The 19,851-nt window shown below is 46.2% G+C and overlaps 1 protein-coding gene across 3 annotated transcripts in view; it reads left to right on the forward strand.

Moving 5' to 3' along the window:
- FRMD4A (FERM domain containing 4A) overlaps positions 1 to 19,851 on the forward strand; it is a 287,505-nt gene that overhangs the window by 218,232 nt on the left and 49,422 nt on the right. For all 3 annotated transcript variants that reach the window (XM_025202284.1, XM_014519241.2, XM_025202285.1), the window contains exons 9-11: positions 7,022 to 7,087; positions 7,290 to 7,347; positions 9,117 to 9,203. In XM_025202284.1, coding sequence (XP_025058069.1) covers positions 7,022 to 7,087; positions 7,290 to 7,347; positions 9,117 to 9,203 — 211 coding nt within the window. The remainder of the gene's footprint in view (positions 1 to 7,021; positions 7,088 to 7,289; positions 7,348 to 9,116; positions 9,204 to 19,851) is intronic.

Raw genomic sequence — 19,851 nt, forward strand, 5'->3', positions numbered from 1 at the left:
TTTTACAAGGCAGAGTGGGAGAGCCGTCTGCTTTCTTGGTCTCCTCTTCACAATAAGGCCCAGCGCCTCCCATCTCAGCCCAACCCCACTTACACACACTTTGCCTTTTCCCATGGTCAGACTGTGCCATGCCAGACCCTGAGCTCCCGTGGATCTTGACAAGCTCCTACCACGATCAGTGTAAGAGCAGAGACTGCACAACCGTGGCGTGATGACCAGTTTCCTTATACACATACTCCCTTGGTTTGGATCTTAAATGGAGCCAGGCAACCCAGGCCAGAGAACCTGCTTCATATACTATTTTATTTACAGTTGTTCCCAAAGAGCAGTTCTCCCTCATGATCCTGATTAAGTTCATGCAAGTCATGCATGGGTAAGGACAGACCACTGAGAGCTGCAGGTTCAGGCCCCAGGTCAGAAAGTTTATTGCTTCCCATAACCAAGTGACCTTAGCCCTGCAGCGCCCTTGTGACTCCGCTGACCAAGCTCTTGCCCAACTTTTATTACATTCAGAGCTTATTATTTTTTAGAAAAGTGTGTCCTACGCCCCCAAATACTTTTAGTTTTACCACTGGAAAGAGGTGAATGATGACTCAGGCCCGAAGCCACTTCCCTGAAACAACGAGTAGACTTTAAATGATCTCCATGGAAGGATGTTTAAAGCACTAATTGCCTTCTCAATCCTTATACGCTGCCTCTGCTTCTTTGCATCTTGCTCTGGTTCTGCAGCATAAGGCAATTTCACACTTTAGTCTTCTGTTTGTTATCTGGTTCATGCTCTGGTTCTTTCTTGTTAGCACAAAGTGATGGGGCGTGATTTTCCAGCGCCGCAAGGATATTTCGGTGTGTGCACGTTCATCGGCTGTGCGGTCTTATTTGATCCTTTTTATCCTTCATCCATATATAATGATGTATTTGCATATGTACTCAGCACGAATGGAAATTCTTGAATGCAAATTATTGTGGATGTCTTTTCACTCCTCCCCTGGCGTGGGATATAATCGCAAAGGTACTTGTTCTTCTTCCTGTGAGCACTGCCTAGCGAATAGAAGGTGGACTATGTGTCCAGACACCAGCATGATGAGTTCTGAGTTTTTCATAGCCAGAGCTGAATTAAGGCCATCTAGGACTCTAGGCACCACCAGCATGAGCCCTTGTGGCCTCGTATCCTTCCATACTACCAAACTAGGATTCCCAGAATGGCTTGCACCCCATGGCACACATTGCCCATGTTGCCGCGGTGTGCAGCTGGGAAGTGCAAGCAGAGAAGGGAAAGGGAGAGTGAGCTGGAAGGAGGGGCACTTCCTCCAGTGCCCCTTCCCTTAGGCAGCACTGTGGCCCTGGCTCCCCTCCTTTGAGTAATAAGGCAGGCTTCAGTATAATCAGACAAAATCCCCTTCTCAGAGCTGCTGTTTCAGGCTCTCTTCACTCACATGTCACATTTGCGAACCTTTCTGTTAGTCTGTGATGGCTAGAGAGATGGTGGTGGCTTTAAATGAAATCTGAGATTCTGGTCCCACCCTGCAACTCCAGAAACAGGGCCCTGAATACAGGCCAGTCGTGCCCACGTCCTAATCCGGCCCTAAAGGTAGGTACCAGCAGCATAACGTGGGGTGGGCAAGAGGGAGACATGCCCCAAGGGAGGGGTGTCTCGCTCTCCCATTTCCCTCTCTGCTTGCACTTCCCAGCTGCACATTGCAGCAGCAAGGGCAGTGTGTATCATGGGGCACAATTTTGGGAATTGTAATTTTGTAGAGTGGCAGCAGAGCTCACTGCTGCTAAGGGGGGAAATTGGCCCCATTTTTTGCCACTGACATCAGCAACTTTTGCCTTCCCTACATGGGCTTCAGCAGCAAAAGAATAAGCTAAACAGTTTCTCCCCCCCCCCCCCCCCCCTGAGCAGGAAACACCACTCCCACTCTAGAGAACTACAATTCCCAGAATGCCTTGCACTGCATGACACACACTGTCCATACTGCTTGCTGATGCCTGGTGGGGAAGGGTGGGAGAGGACTGACCCAGGCTCTGTGTCTGCACCCAATGCCTCTAGTACATAGTCAACAGGACTGAAATACAAAGTTAGATTAAATGCAAAATGAATTAATAGGAAACATAAAAAGTTTTGCTCCACCTGGGTTTGGTTTTCTGACTGTTTCTGTTGTATCTTTAACAAACAAGTAGCTTCTAAACCGGGAGCTAATGTGTGCCTCTGCCCACACACACCCAACAAATTCCCAAGGAAACTTCGAGGAGCAAAGTGAAGATTGGATTGCCCAGGTGGAATATTCAAGAGTTATCAAACATCCTCTGGTTTTCAATGGAAAATGTGTTCCTAGCTCCCTTCCTCAGCCCCTTTGAGAATCCCCCCTTAAAACTTAAGCCTCAAACTTCAGGTTAGGTTTTCTTTAAACGCAGTGCAGAACACCACTTCCACTCTGATCCAGATCTTATGTCTGCATTGCGCCTTGTGCATACGGATACAAAGATCTGTCCACACAAGTCCCCTTGCAGGCAACAATAGGCCTTTGAAAGTCTATTCTCTTGCATGATTTAGGAGCTTACAGCGCTCACCCAACGAGGCCCAGAGCTCTCATAAACACTGCTATGTTTACAACAGGGAAGGACTACCCTTTAGCATATAGTGTTACCTGTAGTAACCCGTAAGTAAATGCCCATGTTGTTGGCTCCTTGCTAACAAATCTCAGGACAGCGTTTGAAATGTATAACGTGCCAGCAGAGACAAAGGAGCTCTGGGCCACAACTTCAGAAGAGCTCAGCTCTCGGTAAGGCCCAGAAACCTATGGGCAGTCACTCAGAACAATGCAGGCTGAATCCATCTGAATATCTTGTCCTTATCGCAGGAACTCAGTCTGACTCCATGCCCTTTCGAAATCCTGGAGGTTTGTCTGCCTCCCAGTTCTACCAGCTGCTACTACCAGAGCCTGTTCTCAATCCTCACATTTATAAGAGCTTTATAACAATCCTTGCCTGTAGACTATCATTCATGTACAGGTTTAGCTGCATTCACATGGATGTGTATGAGTTGACAGGCAGGCAGTAGCATGTCAGCTCCATATGATTTCAAGGCACTAATGATCCATCGAGTGCCCTCTACAGCCATCATGTATTACGAGATGAGTTGACATCGCCGACATGGAGGCAATCTGGAGTCCGTGCCATGACGGTCAGGTCAGCAGGTGGCCCCAGACGATGCCCTGCCACTCGCTCAGCTGTCAGGAAGAGTTAGCCACATAACAGCCTGAAGAGGAACAGCTGAAATGATAAACCAGAATGTCTGTAAGCTCTGCTAATTCTCATCCTGCCCGGTGAATTATCGTGCTTGTTTTTATTGGCACATGTCACGGTGACCCCCCATGCATGGACTGACACTGGAGACAGAAACCTGACCTCTGTGTCTGATGATTTCTTGCATGTGGCAGCAGGAAAGAGAGAGCAGGACACAAATCTGTTGTGTGAAAGGAGGCCTGCAAGGCAGTGGGCTTTCACAGTGTCACTGATAATCCAGGGTAGATGATTTAACAGAAGTGCACGAGACCTTCAGAAAGGAGGGTTACAGAGCTAGCTCTCATACATATTTCAAATGTAGACCTAAAAGTATTTTTCAAGGGAAGGTAAGTATATCATTTTCCTCATCTTACTGATGGGGAAACTGAGGCACAGGAGGGAAGTCCCACAGCAGGTCAGTGGCAGACCCAGAAGTGAAAATACCTTTCTCCTGAGTTCTAGCCCAGTGCTTTATCCACTGGACCACATCTCCCCAGAAGGCAGCTTTCTGAAGACCTGGCTTTCCTTTGAGGGAGCTGTACTTTTGACTAGCTTTCACGGGCAGTGTCAGAAAAGTGTAATTATCCATTTTAAGAATTTGTAACAAAAGCAGACAGCATGCAGATATGGGACAGGAAACAGGGAGAGAGATCTGTTCCTCGCCGGCATTGTGCTGTACAGAGCTAATGCCAGGGATTCATCTCATCAAAAAACTACAAAGAATCAGAACCAGAGCAAAGAACAACCTATGGGGCCTGGTTCTGCTCTCACACGGGCTTCTGTGATGCCGGAGACACAAGTGAATCAGACTCCCATATAATAACAGGCTATGAAGCCATGTTAAAGGACTGTACGTCCTCTCTGCTCTTCTATATTGCTAGGAACAGTGTTGTCTAGAGACCTTCCAGCATTTGTGCAGTCGTGTCATTCAGTCCTTGTTCCACAAGTTAATCTTGTTTGCGACTGTTATGTACCAAAGGGCATAGATGCATGTGTACAGTCTCTGCGGGCTTTGGGGAAGCCACCTGCATGCATCCAAGGGCAGGATCCAGCTTCTGGGCAATAGGATTTGCTTATGTTTCATTTACTGAATGTGCAAATGATTTGGTGCTGTTTGGCAGGAGAGCTGTCATATTCGTTTCCCCATGGATGTAGCGCCTGAGAGGAATGGCACCCTGGACAGTAGGTTGCACCCTGTTGGAAGACCACCCAGCAGCACACGTTGGCTCGCTGACAACTTTTGTTATTTTGGCAGGATTAGTGGGCGAAGTTGATCCCAAGGGAGTGCATGAGGGAGGCAGTTACTTGCACATAAACACATTGCAGGAATGATAGGCTAGAGAACAGCTGGCAGTTGCTTGCTGAACTCTGACAGCCATTCTGCTTGAGACAGACCCTGCCCCTGCCTTGCTTTTCCTCCTTTCCTTTGCATTATTATGGTGCTTTTGCATGAACAGAGGACCTCCTCGGTTCAGATGTCTGATTCCCCCACCTGCGTGCATAATCTCCCGTCTACGTCATGGCGCTCTCCGCACAGCCCCTCATTGTGTGTCGCAGACGGGATTGTGAATGGCCTTTAGCTAAACAGCACAGACAGGTGAGCTCCTTTGCAACGGTCTGTGGCATGGTAACCAAAACGGGACTGGGAAGACAGAAGCTGGAAGGTAGTGTTATGTAAGCAGAACTGTTGCTATGTGACATGATCTGCGATGATTTCCAATCAAGGCCCCGGGGGTCTCAAAGCATCTGAGATGAGCTCATCAGACTTCCTACCCCACCCCAGCTTGCTCTGGCCTTCTCTGCAGCAGCAGAAAAACCCGCCATGCTTCTCTTCCTCCTGACAAAAGAGTCCCTCAGCCAGATGGCTGCTTCACCACGGCCAGGAGCCAATGTCACCAACTTGGAGCTTTTGTCCCTAGATAGAACAACTTTTGGGGGATTTCCTAGTGACAGAATGCCCCATTAAGGGTCCTGTATCAGTTTGTGATATGTCATACCTATTCAGTTATCTAGGGACGCTTCCGATGACTTTAGAAGACCAACCTAGCAACTTTTTGAGGTTAGTTTGGCAGATTTCTGCACTGTTGACGGAGTATGCTGGGGGGGCTTCAGGATGGAGTTCTGCAAAGGTTCTACGCAATGGTTGCCTATGCACATGCTCGTTGGCTTTCTAATTAGAGCGCATCAGAGCAGACTCAATTAATCGAGTGTGCTCCACGTTCTAATTAGAAGGCTCCAGCGTTGCCGCAGTGTCACGTGTGTTAAGCCCCCACACATTTTTAAATGACCACAGGACTCCTTATGTAGACCTCATTGAATGGGGGTGATGGTTCCAGGCAGGCTGTGCTCTCTATGTGTGTGCCCTTCTGACTGGCTTTCATGCTGGGCCTCATTGAATGAAGTTTAGATAAAGTCCCTCATGGCCATTTTTAAATGTCTTGGGACTTAATACATGTGACAGTGAAGCATTTTAATTAGAGCAGTTCCCTGGGAACCTCTCTAACTGCCCCACCACGCACCCCCGAGCACATATACAAGTTGATCCAGTGTTACAGCCCATAGAGAGGTGCCCCCAGCACAGTCTGACCTCTTCTAGAGTCCTCTGTAGCTCAAGTTTGGAGGGTACCAAAGTGATGTAAAGTCACCATCACCTTCCTTCCCACCACGCTGGAGTTTTCTGTGTTGTGCCTCCTGAAGGCACAGCAAAGATACCTCATCTTCAGTGTAAAGACATGAAGGCTAGGACATTTGAGTGCATATCTGAGGGCCTGACACTCCAGTCACATCAGTATTATACCAGTGTAATTCAGCTGACTTCATGGGCATTGCTCCTAATTTGCATCGGTGTAGATCAGACCCATTGGAGTTACACCAGTATAAATCTAGTGTGAGAAGAAAAGCAGGCTTGGAGTCTGCCCTCAGGTATATAGGTGCAAATCAGCAGAAATTTGTCTGAAATTAAAGGAGACCCATGGAAGTGACACACAAGCCCTAGCCCATAATTAGCCCTGCTGGATCCCCTGTAATGGAATTCATAGTGTGCGGTGGTTCTGCTATCTCAATATCCATACGAGCATCAGTAAAGAAGGGGAAGAGGAGGCTGTTCAAGGCTGGAGTTGCAAGGTTCTTTCTCTCTCTTTCTTACTCTTATTCTTACTCTGTAGCTGGGGCTAACCTCAGAAGCTCTGTATATACGAGGACATGGCGCATTGTTAATAAGAAGTCTCCAGAATGCTTCAGTAAAGATGAACAGAGGGATTTGTCCCTCTGTGCTGAAGCAGTGAGGCGTGCTCCTCAACTCTCACTGTTTCAGATGGCCATTCGCTTCAGCAGCTCGGGTGACCCAAAGGGTCCTTTGGTTCTGCAAGATGATTACAAGAACCAAGGCAAAATAAAAACCAGGTATGTCAAGGCACTTTGTGCAGGTAGCCTCATTGCACTTATTCAGGAGAGTTATTATCAGGAAACTGAGGCACAAAGGAGAAAATCTGAAGCAACGGATCCTGATTCCCCATTGTAAAACTCAAATCTTCCAGGAAACTTTCTTTGAAATCCATTTTTATTTTCCGGTTTGTTCTGGTATTTCTGAAATTACTTAAAGTCTCTGCCCAGCGCCCCCAACCAGTTCCCTGGGCTGGTAGCCATACTTAACAAAAATGTCTGCGGAGCTATTGCAGTCTTCCCTGATTAGCAAGCTGGACTGAAAAATAAGACAATTCTGTTTCTCCCTTTCCAGTGAGGACAGAGTCATCGAGCATTACAAGAAGCTGAATGGACAGACAAGGGGCCAAGCAATTGTAAAGTAAGTGAGAAATGCAAATGCCAGGAGGCCGTATTTGCTCTGCGATATTCTGTACAGGGCTGGAAATTCTGCATAACTGTCTCCCGTCTCCTGTCTCCCGTTCAGTAACTTTTTTTTTTAAAGCATGGGCTTTTTCAGGAGAATGTATAAGCTCCATTCTGCTTCTCAGACATGTGCCTGTCTCTTTTGTTTCGTTTTGCAGTTACATGAGCATTGTAGAGTCCCTCCCGACGTATGGAGTCCATTATTATGCAGTGAAGGTACGTGCCACTGAAAAAAGCCAATTATCGAATTAAACTGACAATAGTGACAAAACAAAACAAAAAAAAACCCTAGGCTCCATGTACAATACACTTTATTAAAAGTCCTGTTCCACTTCCTTTGTTAAGGTAAACTTGTTTCAACTCTGCAGCGCCTGTTTAGTAAATACAATTCAGTAAAGGAAAATCCTGTTCTTCAAGATAAAATTCCAGCATCCCCTCCACAATGCTGGAGTGATTGCAGTCAGCCTGCAAGCAGCAACAGGAACTAGTGGTGCCAAAGTGAAGTGCCATTGGCAGGGGCTGATAGTGTTGAGATACCTGGATTTTGCCCCTCTTGTTGCCATATGAGCAGCTTGCTAGGAGTGGCTCAAGGACCTGCCGTTATTGGCACCTTATAGATGGCAGCTTCCTGCACTTAATCACTAGGGGCCTTCCCTGGGGCTGATGGCTATTCCCTGGGGCTGATCCATTATCTGTTTGCTGCTTGACCAAGGATGGAGGCTTGTGTTTTTTTTTAACTAGTGAAATCAATAAACACAGAAAGGAAACTAGAGTTGCTTTCCCCAAAGCATTTCCCCCTATTCATTGCTGGTGGGTTTTGATATCTTTTATCTTTCTCTATCTGTACTAGTAAGTTTGTATGTACAGGGGCATTTTTCATGTCTCTCTGCAAAACGTCTTTCCCACTTATGACACTGTAAAAAGAAGAAGAATAATATAGGATAATAATAATATAGGATGATAAAAATCACAAGGATAGCTCTTCTGATTTTTTCCTTCTATATAAATAAAAGAGAAGCTGGAAATCCTATTGTAGGACTCTGTGGGCTATGTTTGGAGAGCGAGAGAGTAGTTTGCCCATCCTTTCTCATAGGACAGGTGAGACAGCTTCCACTGACTTCCATGAAATAGGAAAGGACTGATGAATTGGGCTCTGGCGCCCCAATCTACAAGCACTTGCTCCCAGAAGTTGTCCCAGGGCACTCTTCAAGTTATCAGTAAGCATGTAGCTAATATTACCCTTAGTGGGTGTTGGGTCAGGCACTGCAGGTCCGGTCCCTCTAAAATGTAAGAGCTCAGACACGTTCAGCAGAACAGCTCACAGATCCTGGGGCTTTGGATCAAACCTGCATGCAGAATGTAGAAGTGACAGCCAGTTTAGACCTCTTCCATCTTTTGGCTGGATTTGCATTTTTTTTTGGTGCTATTTTTTAACCTGCCCTTCTCTGGCACATTAACGAACCGGATATAACTTCACGGAGGGTTCCAATTACCTACATCACAAAGAGGCTCATATCAAATGTCATCCATTACTCTATAAAATGGCTTTACTGCAAAGTCTTTGGGGTCTGGGCCTGTCAGACCTTATCGCTTGGTAGCCTTCGCCTCACATTAATACAGTGTTTTGTAGATTTATGTCAAAGTTCTCCAGCATAATTCAAGTCAGCTGGGCTATTCTCGTTCACCAGTCTCCAATCTCTGAGGCCAGAGGGAATAATGTTGAGACTAATTTGCACAAGGGGTGGGGAAAGGGAGAGGATGAACCATTACTATAGGAACTAAGGGCTGTGCTTCCATAGGGATACTTTTAGTAGCTTTTTTGACAAAAGCCAGGCAGACTCCATTTGAGGATATGAGGACCCTCTCAGAGATAATTTAGCAGTATCCACGGTAGGGGACGATCCCTGCCCCTGAATAATGGACTAGGGAATCAATAAGGATCTTCCCCTTTCATACAATATTATTCCCTCTGCTTTATCTCCTAGGACAAGCAGGGAATTCCTTGGTGGTTGGGACTTAGCTACAAGGGGATCTTTCAGTACGACTACCATGACAAAGTGAAACCAAGAAAGGTAAGTGTGTACTTCGCTGTTCCATTTGGCCCTTTTCTCACCACTTGTGTTATGGATTGTTCTGATGTTAGAAAGTTGGTTGAACACTGGCACTGATTCCCATCACTGATTTACAAGGATGTTATGGGAGGTATATCTCCCAAGGCTGCCTGAGGAAGCTGACAGGCTGAAGTAGCCCCTGATTTATTAAAGTGCTGCAGTGCTGTGAAAAATTGTGCCATAAATGCTGCTTTGACTCCCACAGTCATCTGGTTCATGGCCCAATCCTGCAAAAGGTTCAAGAAGTAAGAATTTAAGGCCTGATCCTACAATATGCTCAGCACCTTCAGCTCTTATTATCATCAGTAGGAAGTGATGATAGCACTCTAAGAGCTTGAGTCAAAGCTCAATAGCCCAGGCTATAAATGATTAGGCAGAAGGCGGGGTAGATTCACACCCTATAGATTAACTGAATCAGCAATGCATAAGTTTTCATAAGCATTAACTTTACCAGATGCTGAGAAGGGACTGATCAGAGATCAGATCAGAGAAGAGAGATGGGCAGACATGCAGATAAGCTCAGTTCTTCCCTTCCTTACTCAAAAAAGCCCCAAACAGCAAATTTTGAGGGGAGAGAAACATTAATTTGATATGCTGATATAGTAATAGCTCAAAGTAATAGTCAATCCAGGATAGGTAGAAGGCAGGGCAGGATGGCACCTTATAGACTACCTGGTTCAAAGAATCATGAGCTATTGGAGGTGACAACCTGTTTCATTAGATGCTAGAAGTGGACTCAGGATAGAAAAGCTTCCTAACGAAAGACAGAAACATTTCTCCTCCATCTCCATCCTGTTTAGGAGCTTTATGATGAAAACCTCCACAAGCCTGAGGCACGGCATACCTGTAAATTATTCTAAAGCACAAGCTCAGCCTATGTTCCCAGTGCCACCCTATTCTGCTTCTCCACTGCAATTACTCAGCTTAATCTTCCTTTGAAGCCTGGTTTGCTGAATCCATGTACTCAGCACTTCTAAATATCAGGTCTCCCAAAAGCCTTTCAGGGTAGATGCCTAGAACATATGGGTTCCTAAAACTGTGAGTCACTTTGGTGAACGAGGCCAAGAGCTTTCTATAACATTGGCTTCAGCATCCTGGAATTTCTTCTGGAGCAAATGTGTTGATCGGCTGTGCTCATTTTGTGAGGTAGACTCAAATTTTCTGTGGTTATGCACCTGCCTTTCTCAGTCATCCCTGCCCCCTGATGGAAACGTAATCATCTTCCAGCACTTGCTGTCAGGCTGGCAGGGAAAACCAACCAACAGTATTGGTCATACTTGGGCAACCATGAAGACATCAGGAAGGAAGCAACAGGCTTCAGGCTGGCTTCCAGATGGGAATACAGAACCAGGCTGTCCAGAACATGGCACAGCACATCTGCAGATGCAAATACCTGTGCTATATTAAAAATTGCCATATTTCTCAATACATTGTTTCTTTGCCAGCTGGCTGTCCTGATTACTCATTGTTTTCCTTCCATGGACATGTTTCAGCAGAATCCAACTTTCTCCTCTTCTCATGTGCAAATTGACTGCTGGGCGATGATCACAGGTTTCTTTTATGATAAACTGGAATGAGGTGCCTACTGAAAGATAGAAAACTTGAAACTTCTGCTTTTCTGCTGCAGAGATCAGAATGTGGGAGACGCATTGGTTAAATGAGGCTTTCTATCTGCTGGGAAAGTGTTTACACAACATATTTATATCAGCCTAGATACAAGTACAGATGAGCTGCACTAGGTAGGGTAAATTGTTAACCCGCAGGGTGCTCATGCAGGCAATAGGCACTTTGCATCTCTTCTATGATAGGGATTTGCACCAACCCACACACCTACATTGCCAGACACATCCTTAGAATCCACCTCCAAAAATTGTGCTCAGCTGCAGAAGTGGTTCCTCGAGGGCAAATAATGCTCTGCTACAGCCAGCTTGCCAGGACCAGACTCAGCCCCTGGGAAACCTTGTGGGGTTCTTGCCTTCTCTGGGTCAGAAGGGTTGGGTCCCAACCATGCTGAGGTGGGTGAATGAAGCGGGAGAGAACCTGAAGAATCAAGATCAGTCCCACTGACTGCTCTTGAGTGAACAGTGCCGGCTCCTTTGGAAGAGTCACGACTCCTTTCTCCTCAGCCTCTGTATTGTCTCTTCTTCCTTCCCTTTCTCCCTGCTCCGTCTGCCCGAGAGACCCCAAAAACCACCATGAACACTGTCCCACCTGCCACCCGCCGTTTAGTTCTAAGCTAATCACTCACTTGTATGAAACTCAGTTGGATGATTCTCCCAGCCTTTTCTACAAGCAGGCTGAGAATTTGAATTTAATAGTGTTTCCACTGGGAATCAGTTTTTACCTTAGCAAACTGGCAATTTTGCATGAAATCAATGAAGACCAATAGAATGGTGCAGTCTTGTGTATAAAACATGGGAAAATGTTGTGGATTAGTGGGATTGATCAAAAATCACTGGGTGTCTAATCTCCAGGCTAAAATTAATCCATGGTTAATCACCACCATAATATGGTGGAAACCATAATCAATGGTTTCCACCAGCATAACCCAGAGACTACAGGAAGAATCAAGGTGGGCTGATTAAGCATTGCTGTGTTGCATAGGTCTTGCAAACCTGGCCATTGGTGGAAGACTGCCCCAAATGGACTGGAGAAAGCATGCACAGGGCATCTGGGGATGCATTGTAGATCCTGAAGGCTATTTACGCTCTACAGGTAAAGGCTGCCTGTCCTGCACAGGTGGTAGGATTCTGGATAGAGCAACCTGAGCCGTCACTGAGGTGCAGGTTTTCGGTTTTATGCTGCACCCATCACCATGCCACCTGCAGGATCTGATTCATCTCTTTATGCCACCAGAGGCTGCCTCAAGCCTTTGATGCACATAGAGGGATTTAAAAATAAAAAAGGATTGTAGAACTTTCTTTAGTAAAGCTGTAAGCGTAAAGCAGAGTTTGGTGTAGGAAGGGCTACAGCCTATGGCTGTGCTAATCTTTATTATTTAGTTTGGGCACCTTGCCAAGACCGAGAACAAATTGAAAAATTACAATGGAAAAAAAAATCTCCCTGGAAAGTGAACAGGCAGAAAATTATGGCAAGGAACCAACTGAAACCAAGAAATGTATATGAAATGCATTATAAAAACCTCACTAGTCTTATAAGAGGAATTGTAATGTTTTCCTATTATGTCACCCCAGATAGTTTTTCATAGTTATTGTCTTCCCAAGTAAAACTGTAACCCACACTGACTGGCAGAGCCTATCTCAAGTGATTCCATTAGCATTCAGTCAAAACCAGCTTTTGAGTAAGTCGGTTGTTTGTCTGTAGGATCCTAACTAAGTTTGTCAGCAAGTCTGCTGAACTCAGAGGGGAAACTTCAGGAAGACCGGGGGCCAGATCCTACTCTCACTCATTCCCTTTTAAATCTAGGGTAACTCCGTCATCATCATTAGTGTTGCAACCGAGACTGGTGTCTGGCCAAGGGTAGGAAATGGATTGGGCGGTCATGCAGGACTTTTAAATACCGACATAGCCGTTAATGGACTCTCAAGCTATAAGTAGTGAGATGCTTGCTTTTTTATACCCATCCTGATTACTTTTCATTTCACAGGGAAATCCAAACTAACAGAGCTTTCATACCCCTTCCTCCTAAGCCTTTCTTCATTGTGCTTGAGGCCAATGGCTAGTTCAGAGGATGGGCAATAGGCTGTGACTGTTTCCTTCTGCCTGTTACCTGGTGACATCCAGGCCCGGCTTGCATTGGCTGAAAATGACCATCTGGCCAACTAGTCACCAGTCTGATAAATGCAACTGATGGCCTCAGTATATTCCTCATGGCCAGAAATTTGCAGCAAACAAATCATCAGTGGACTTGCCCTGATAGGCATAATCTGGATGCAGAGGTCATCCCTCCTTCTGGTTGTCCCTCTGGGCAAAGATGCATTGAGAGAGTGGTCTTGCATCTGGGGAAGCTTTCAGTAGGGGTGCTAGTGCAGCATCTGTTCCACATGTAAACAGAGGATTCGAGTCCCCACGGTTCCCAGAATCCCAACCCGTTTTTCACATGTTGTCCCTGTGCTTTGGGTTCTGAGGCCCTTCTCTGCCGATACAGGGGAGCAAGGTTTTCCATTGCTTCACTAGCTTTGCCCTTTCTCCAGGGATTCAAGTAGCTCTTATTTTTTCTGAATCCATGATAACACCACCACCAAATTATGTCGGGCCTGATGTTCAGCTAGGGTAGATCACCGCTGCGGAGCTGCAGTGATTCCCGTGAGTTATGAGGGAAGAGTCCTTGGCTGGCATTTTGCTGAAGTTGCCTGGCAGTGAGAATATGGAGAGCACAGAAATGACCAGGCCATTGAGTACTACAGTGTCTGTGAGTGGCCGGCGTGGATTGTACCCAGTCTTGCAATGACAGCTCTGCAGTATGTTCCAAGCCGTCCCAGCAGCATTTGATCAGGCACAAGTGGCATAGCCTGTGGCTGCATGATAATGAATAGTGTGCGCTTGAGTAGCTGTAGTAGCTATAGGCAAGGCTCTGTTGTTCTAATGAAATATTTCCACTGTTTTAAGAGCCCAAAGGCATCCTTCAATACACACAGTTTAATAGTTTTAGTAAACAATTAACTCCAAGCTGAAGAGCGAATGATTAACAAAGTCAGCCAAAGTGTTTCCATATGGCCTATAAACAGACACGGGGATCTTTTAGCTGCTAGCTGGAAATAGGATGGGCTTGAAGGAGAGGTATGTATTCTGTGTCACCTCACTCCAGCTGAGCAGGGGACAGCAGTATTTTAGACTTGCCTGATAAGCTTAGGATATTAAGTAAAAAGATATTTAGCTGAGCTACTGCCATAACCTGGCATAGGGTGTTCACAAAACTCTATGAATTCTGCTGGATTTCCACCACTGATGGCCAAATTCAGTTATCATCAGGATTGCTATAAACCCAAAGTAAATGGACTGAATTTGCTCTCCATTTCCATCAGTTTGACTGAAAACAGAATCCAGCCCTCAGGCTAGGTACAGACAGTCAAAAAGCCCTAGGCTGAATCGATTCAGCCTTTGCATGTTAGTCTAAACAGCACAGATTAAATTGAAACAGAAGTGAACAGACATTTACCTTTGATTCAGGAAATGCAGCCACACGCCTGCAGTGGCTCAGGCCAGAAGCTGGGGGGCGCTACAGCACGGCTGTCTGGCATGTAGCCAAGACGGGCTATGTGTTCACTTCCTCTTCCTGCTGCCCCCAAGGTCTCTGGGATTTGCAGCCTACAATTGCAGCAGCAGGACTCAGCAGGGTTGTTCATCACTTCCTCTTCCTGCTTCCAGGTGCCTCTGGGATTTGTAGTCCAGTTGTAGCCAGCAGGAAATTTGAGCAGGGGAAGGGGTGTGTAACCCCCATTCCTGGCCCCAGACCTCAGCCAGGATTTGTCTGGGGGGACAGTCCCCCCTGCTTGCAGACTGGGTTGCATCCCTAGCTAGGCTTGCCCCCCACCCCTCTTGTCAGCCAGCCCTCACTGCTTCAGTATGGGAATGGAGGGGCAGGGCCAGCCCTACTCTCTTGAGCAGACAGCCCAGCCCAGGGCTGCAAAGCATGCTGGGATGCTGGGGGACTGTGATTTAACTTAAACCAGGAAGGGGTCTGGGACAGAAGTTGCATAAACTGGTTTGACCCAAATCATGTAAGCCTGATACTACATTCAACCAGGTTTATCTTAAACCAGTTTCAGCCATTTTGAAACTGGTTTATGTGCACTGAGCTTCTGTTCTGTTGCAGGTTTAAACCAGTTTCTGATCACTTAAGCCGGTTTATGTGTAGCTTGTGTCCCTAGCCTTAGTGTGTAGCGGTGTCTAGCAAATATAAAACCAGTGGTTCTACGTGTCCCAGGACTGTCAAGGCTGAGCAGAGGCCTGAGAGAGAAGTACCGTACTCTGCTGACCTTTTGCAAGTAATCCACACCCGACCTGTGTTCGGGAAGAGAAACCTTGCTGTGTGACCTCGGGGCCTTATCCAGACAGCAAGGAGCAAAGTGAGAGCTCTAGCTCCACAGGAAAAATGGGCTGTTTAGACAGAGGAGAAGTAACCTAATTAAGAGCTGCTTTACTGTAGCAGAAATAGAGAAGCACTTCATTTTAGGGCACAGGGAAGGGTTGTCAAGTTGGTAATTGCTGTGGCTATGCGGTAAACCTTGATTTTCCTGTGGGGAAGGAATGACAGGCCAGCAACATAAACAAACACAACATAAAAAAGACAGAGAAAAATATGCAGACTGATGAATGGTGCAGAGAAGGTGGACCGGGAGCTTCAGTTCATTGTCCCATCACACAAGAGCTAGACGCCAGTTAGTGAACTGAAAGGCAGCAAATATCAAACTGGATAGATCGTGCGCAGGATACGTGAGATGTGTGTCTGGAGCTGAGACTCATTGCCGCGTAGGGCCACTGAGGTCAGAAGCTGAGAGAGATTAAAAAGATATTCAACATTTATGTAGCTGCCAGGAACATCCGAGTTTACAATAGTGCATAGTAAAGGAAAAGTAGGAGTTTGGGGAAAGGATCTAAACCGTTGGGCTTCAGCCTCCTGTTCAAGAGGGTGAGGAAGGCAGTGTTTTCAGGAGATGGGTACCCCCTAGGTACGGTATGTATAAAATGCCCTGATCAGTATAGTACTGAATAGTTAGTTATATGTATTTGGAGGGCACAGACCTTCCTCTAAAGCAGAGCTATCTAACTGGTGGCTCGTGGGGTACGTTCAGCCCCCGATGAATTAAGCAGTGCCCCCCCCCCACCATATCCTGGTCCAGCTGCTGCTCCCCACTTTGCTTTTTGCTGCTGCCAAAGCCCCTTCCCCCAGTGTCCACTGCCTGTGCCCACCCCTGGGCAGCCCGTGGGGTGAGCTGTGGCAAAGGGCTCAGAGGGATCTGGGGACCCTTCACTGGAGAGCCCTGCGGTAAAACCAGCATTGGCTTATGTCAGAAATGGGACGTGGCCTCGGTGGGTGCTTGGCTTCTTCCAAGAATGGCAGCATTTCTTGTGACTATTGTAAACATTTTTATATTACAAGAAAACATTAAAGATCTCTAGTGTACAAGTGATCTGGGGGAAACAAAGCATTTCCAGGAAATACTGCTTTAAAAGGCCAGCAAAGTCTCTGTGGCATTACTGTAGTAAATTATTCATTGTGATTAGCTCTTGGTGAAAGGCTACCTGCTGACTTCTTGTGTTTAGATGCACTTAAATCGTCCCGCTGCTGATCCTTTCTGCATCTTGGATTGTGGGCTTGGCCGTCAGGTGGTCTGACCTTCAGGCTCTGAAAGGTTTTGCATCTTACAGAACAGCAGTCTATTTTCTTTATTTTAAACCTGGAGTGTTGGAGAGAAGACACAAGATGTAAGTGAGGTTGTCCTTGCCAGATTATTCCACCTTGTCACACAGCCCCTGGAAAGTGTTTAAGCCTTTAGTCCACACCAAATCATACGAGGGATCCTGCAAGCCACTTATCATGTCGTTTAGTAGCAGCTGCAGTGCCAGAACTGCCCTTACTGAATCATTTATACAAGACCGTGATACATGAGAGACAAGTAAACCAGGGTAGGATGACTCCTGGCCCAGCCAGAGCTTGAAATCTCATGAGATTGGGTTTTTGTCTTGAGAGATTCAGGACTTCCAGCATCAGGGTTAGTCAGAAATCCCTCTGACTGAGGGAGAGTGGCAGAGTCCCTGTCAGAGTTAGTTCCACATACGCATTTGCCATTTGTCACGAGTAGGCCAAAATTAGTTGACACTTGTTAATGGATTGCCATCCACCACTCTTACCACAGGTTTGCTCTAAGCTATCCTGCACTAGGATTGCTCTTAACCAGGTAAATAAAGGTAAAGTGCATTAACCCATAGCTAGACTAAGGAAGAGGGAATGAATATGTGCATGCCAGACACAAAATGACCATCGTCTAGGCAAATACATAGCCAAACTTTCCGAACACAAGGCACTCCTGAAGTTACTCTCAACCTGGGGTTGTGAGTCTCAACCAGATCCTTTTCAAGATACCTGTGAGTGCTGTACAGTATTCACCTGGGGAGGTGTGCAAACATCATTCGCAAGATAGACACAGGGATTTCAAATAAGAATCCATTAGGCATTCTGGCCTGTTGTGGTCTTTCTGAGTTCTTTGCAACAGAAGAATCACGCTAGTATTTTCAGTAGTTGAAAAAATGAGTGAAAATTAAGAGCTACTATTTTTGGAGGGATGCCTTGAGTCTGTGTGAAAAGCTTGAGAATTGGGATTATGCTGGAACATCAAGAGAGCCATTTTTTCTGGCAGTGAGGAGTCTGGCATTGCTGCTGGCTCTGCTGTGCACCTGTTCTGTTGATGAAAGTCTTCGGGGCAGTCATCCCCAAGACTTCATGCAACTTCCTACAGGAACTCTGCATTCACACGGAGTAGAGCTGTACTGTTCTGTGACGACCTGTCCCAGTGAAGAGTTTAAGATCCATGTGTCATCCCCTTGGTGGAGAGGACCATATTCACATGCTTGATCCAAGGCTGAATGGGTAAACACAGCAGCCAACTGGTGCATAGTAATAACCTCAAGCAAAGCATGGTGAAACAAATTGGGCATTTGTGAGCTGGAGCTGGCATAGGGATTACAACCTGTACTAGTACTCACAAAGCTGGGCAGACAATCTGTGATCCTCTCCTCTGCCCACATACAGTTTGCCAGGCCTTGAGAGTGAGGAGTGCTGAGCATCCCTTACTCTAGAGAAAGCCAGTGGGAGCTTCAAGTGTTCATCAGCTCTGAAATGAGGCCCCTAAAGTATAACTATGTTGGTTTGTTTCTTTTTTATTTCAATAGGAGAGGATGAGAATTCATAGGAGATATAACTTGCTTCAGTTTTAAGAGATTAAGAAGAGGTGAGTTAGAGGTATAAGGATTAGAGGAAAGAATGATCTCTCTCTCCAGGCATGCCCATCACTGTCACATCAAGACAATATATATTGATATTTGGCAACACATTATATATTGATATCTTAGCAACACTTCAAGTCCGTGGTTAGTGATCAGATCCCCATTGTGCTGTGCACCACCAGTACCTACTCCAGAAAGCTCACTACACCTGTGCCACACTGGCTGAAAATGCTGGGCTTCATTACATGTAAAAATAATGTTTTGACAAAATAACTGCTCTTTTCTCTGTGATCTGATGCATTTACTCTGAGCCAATAAAACCCTTTAAAATGTAATAAGGAATTGTCTCTCCACAATAGGAGTGAACATACAGTGCTGGTTATATAAATTCAAACACAACTTTTATTTGATCAGGCCAAAAATGTTGTTGAGAAATGCTCTTGAAAAATGCAGAAAGCAAAAAGTATCACAAGTTGGACAAAGCTATGTTTGTCTACTTGGCAAAAGGAGAGACCCAGAGCCTGAAGGCAAAGAGCAGAGAGATATTAAGCAAGGATTATTGACAGACAACTTAAAGGTCCAGTTAACAAAGGCTCTCTTAAATTTCAAGGATAAAGGGGAAAGGCCTCTGAGCAATTACTCAGTGAAGTATTTTCTTCTTCTAAATTATGTCACACAGGAAATATTATATTAAAAAAATATTCTGGTAAAAGCCAATCCTGGTAAAGCTAACAGAGAAGGAGTTTGGATCCAAATTCTTCCCCGTTTACTCTCACTCATAGCTTGAAAAAGACTATTTGTGTGAGTGATGCAACACAAGACAGAATACAGATTTCCCTTGCTTTATGCAATACATGCATTCCCAGAAAGTTGTGCATAAATCGAATTCGCATAAAGGGAACCCAGTTTATAAGGTAATAAATAGGGATACATTCCCACGGCGGTGAGGTAAGGAGGGAGTGAGGCTGGGGCTAGGGAAGGGGTGGGAGGAGGGGCACGGTGCAGCCCTGCAGCTGCAGGCAGGTGGCATCGGCTGCTCCTGGGGCTGTAGTGGGGACCAAAGTGGGAAAAACTGTCAATAGGTGCAGGGCACGGGGTGGGGGGCATGGCTCTTGCTGCTACGTGCATCCCAGGAGAGCTGCAGGACTGCACCGGGCTCTTCCCGGGGGGCACAGGCCCCTGGATCCATGTGTGGGAGGACAGCAGGCTACCCCATTAGCCTGACTTCTATCCCGGGGAAGATCTTAGAAAAGTTTATCAAAGAGGCCATCCTTAATGGACTGGCCGACGCCAACATCTTAAGGGATAGCCAGCACGGGTTTGTTGCGGGTAGGTCTTGCTTGACCAATCTCATTTCCTTCTACGACCAGGTGACCTATCACCTGGACAAGGGAGAAGAGATTGATGTCGTATATCTTGACTTCAAAAAAGCCTTCGATCTGGTGTCCCATGATCGCCTCTTGGAGAAACTGGCCAATTGTCGCCTTGGGTCCTCCACGAACCACTGGCTGGAAAATTGGCTCCGGGGTCGGACCCAGAGGGTAGTAATCGATGGAAGTCACTCATCGTGGTGTCCTGTGACCAGTGGGGTCCCCCAAGGCTCTGTCCTTGGACCCATACTGTTCAACATCTTCATTAATGATGTGGACACTGGAGTCAGAAGCGAACTGGCCAAGTTCGCCGATAACACCAAACTTTGGGG

The sequence above is a fragment of the Alligator sinensis genome, unplaced genomic scaffold, assembly GCF_000455745.1.
Source record: "Alligator sinensis unplaced genomic scaffold, ASM45574v1 scaffold1216_1, whole genome shotgun sequence".
NCBI lineage: Eukaryota > Metazoa > Chordata > Crocodylia > Alligatoridae > Alligator > Alligator sinensis.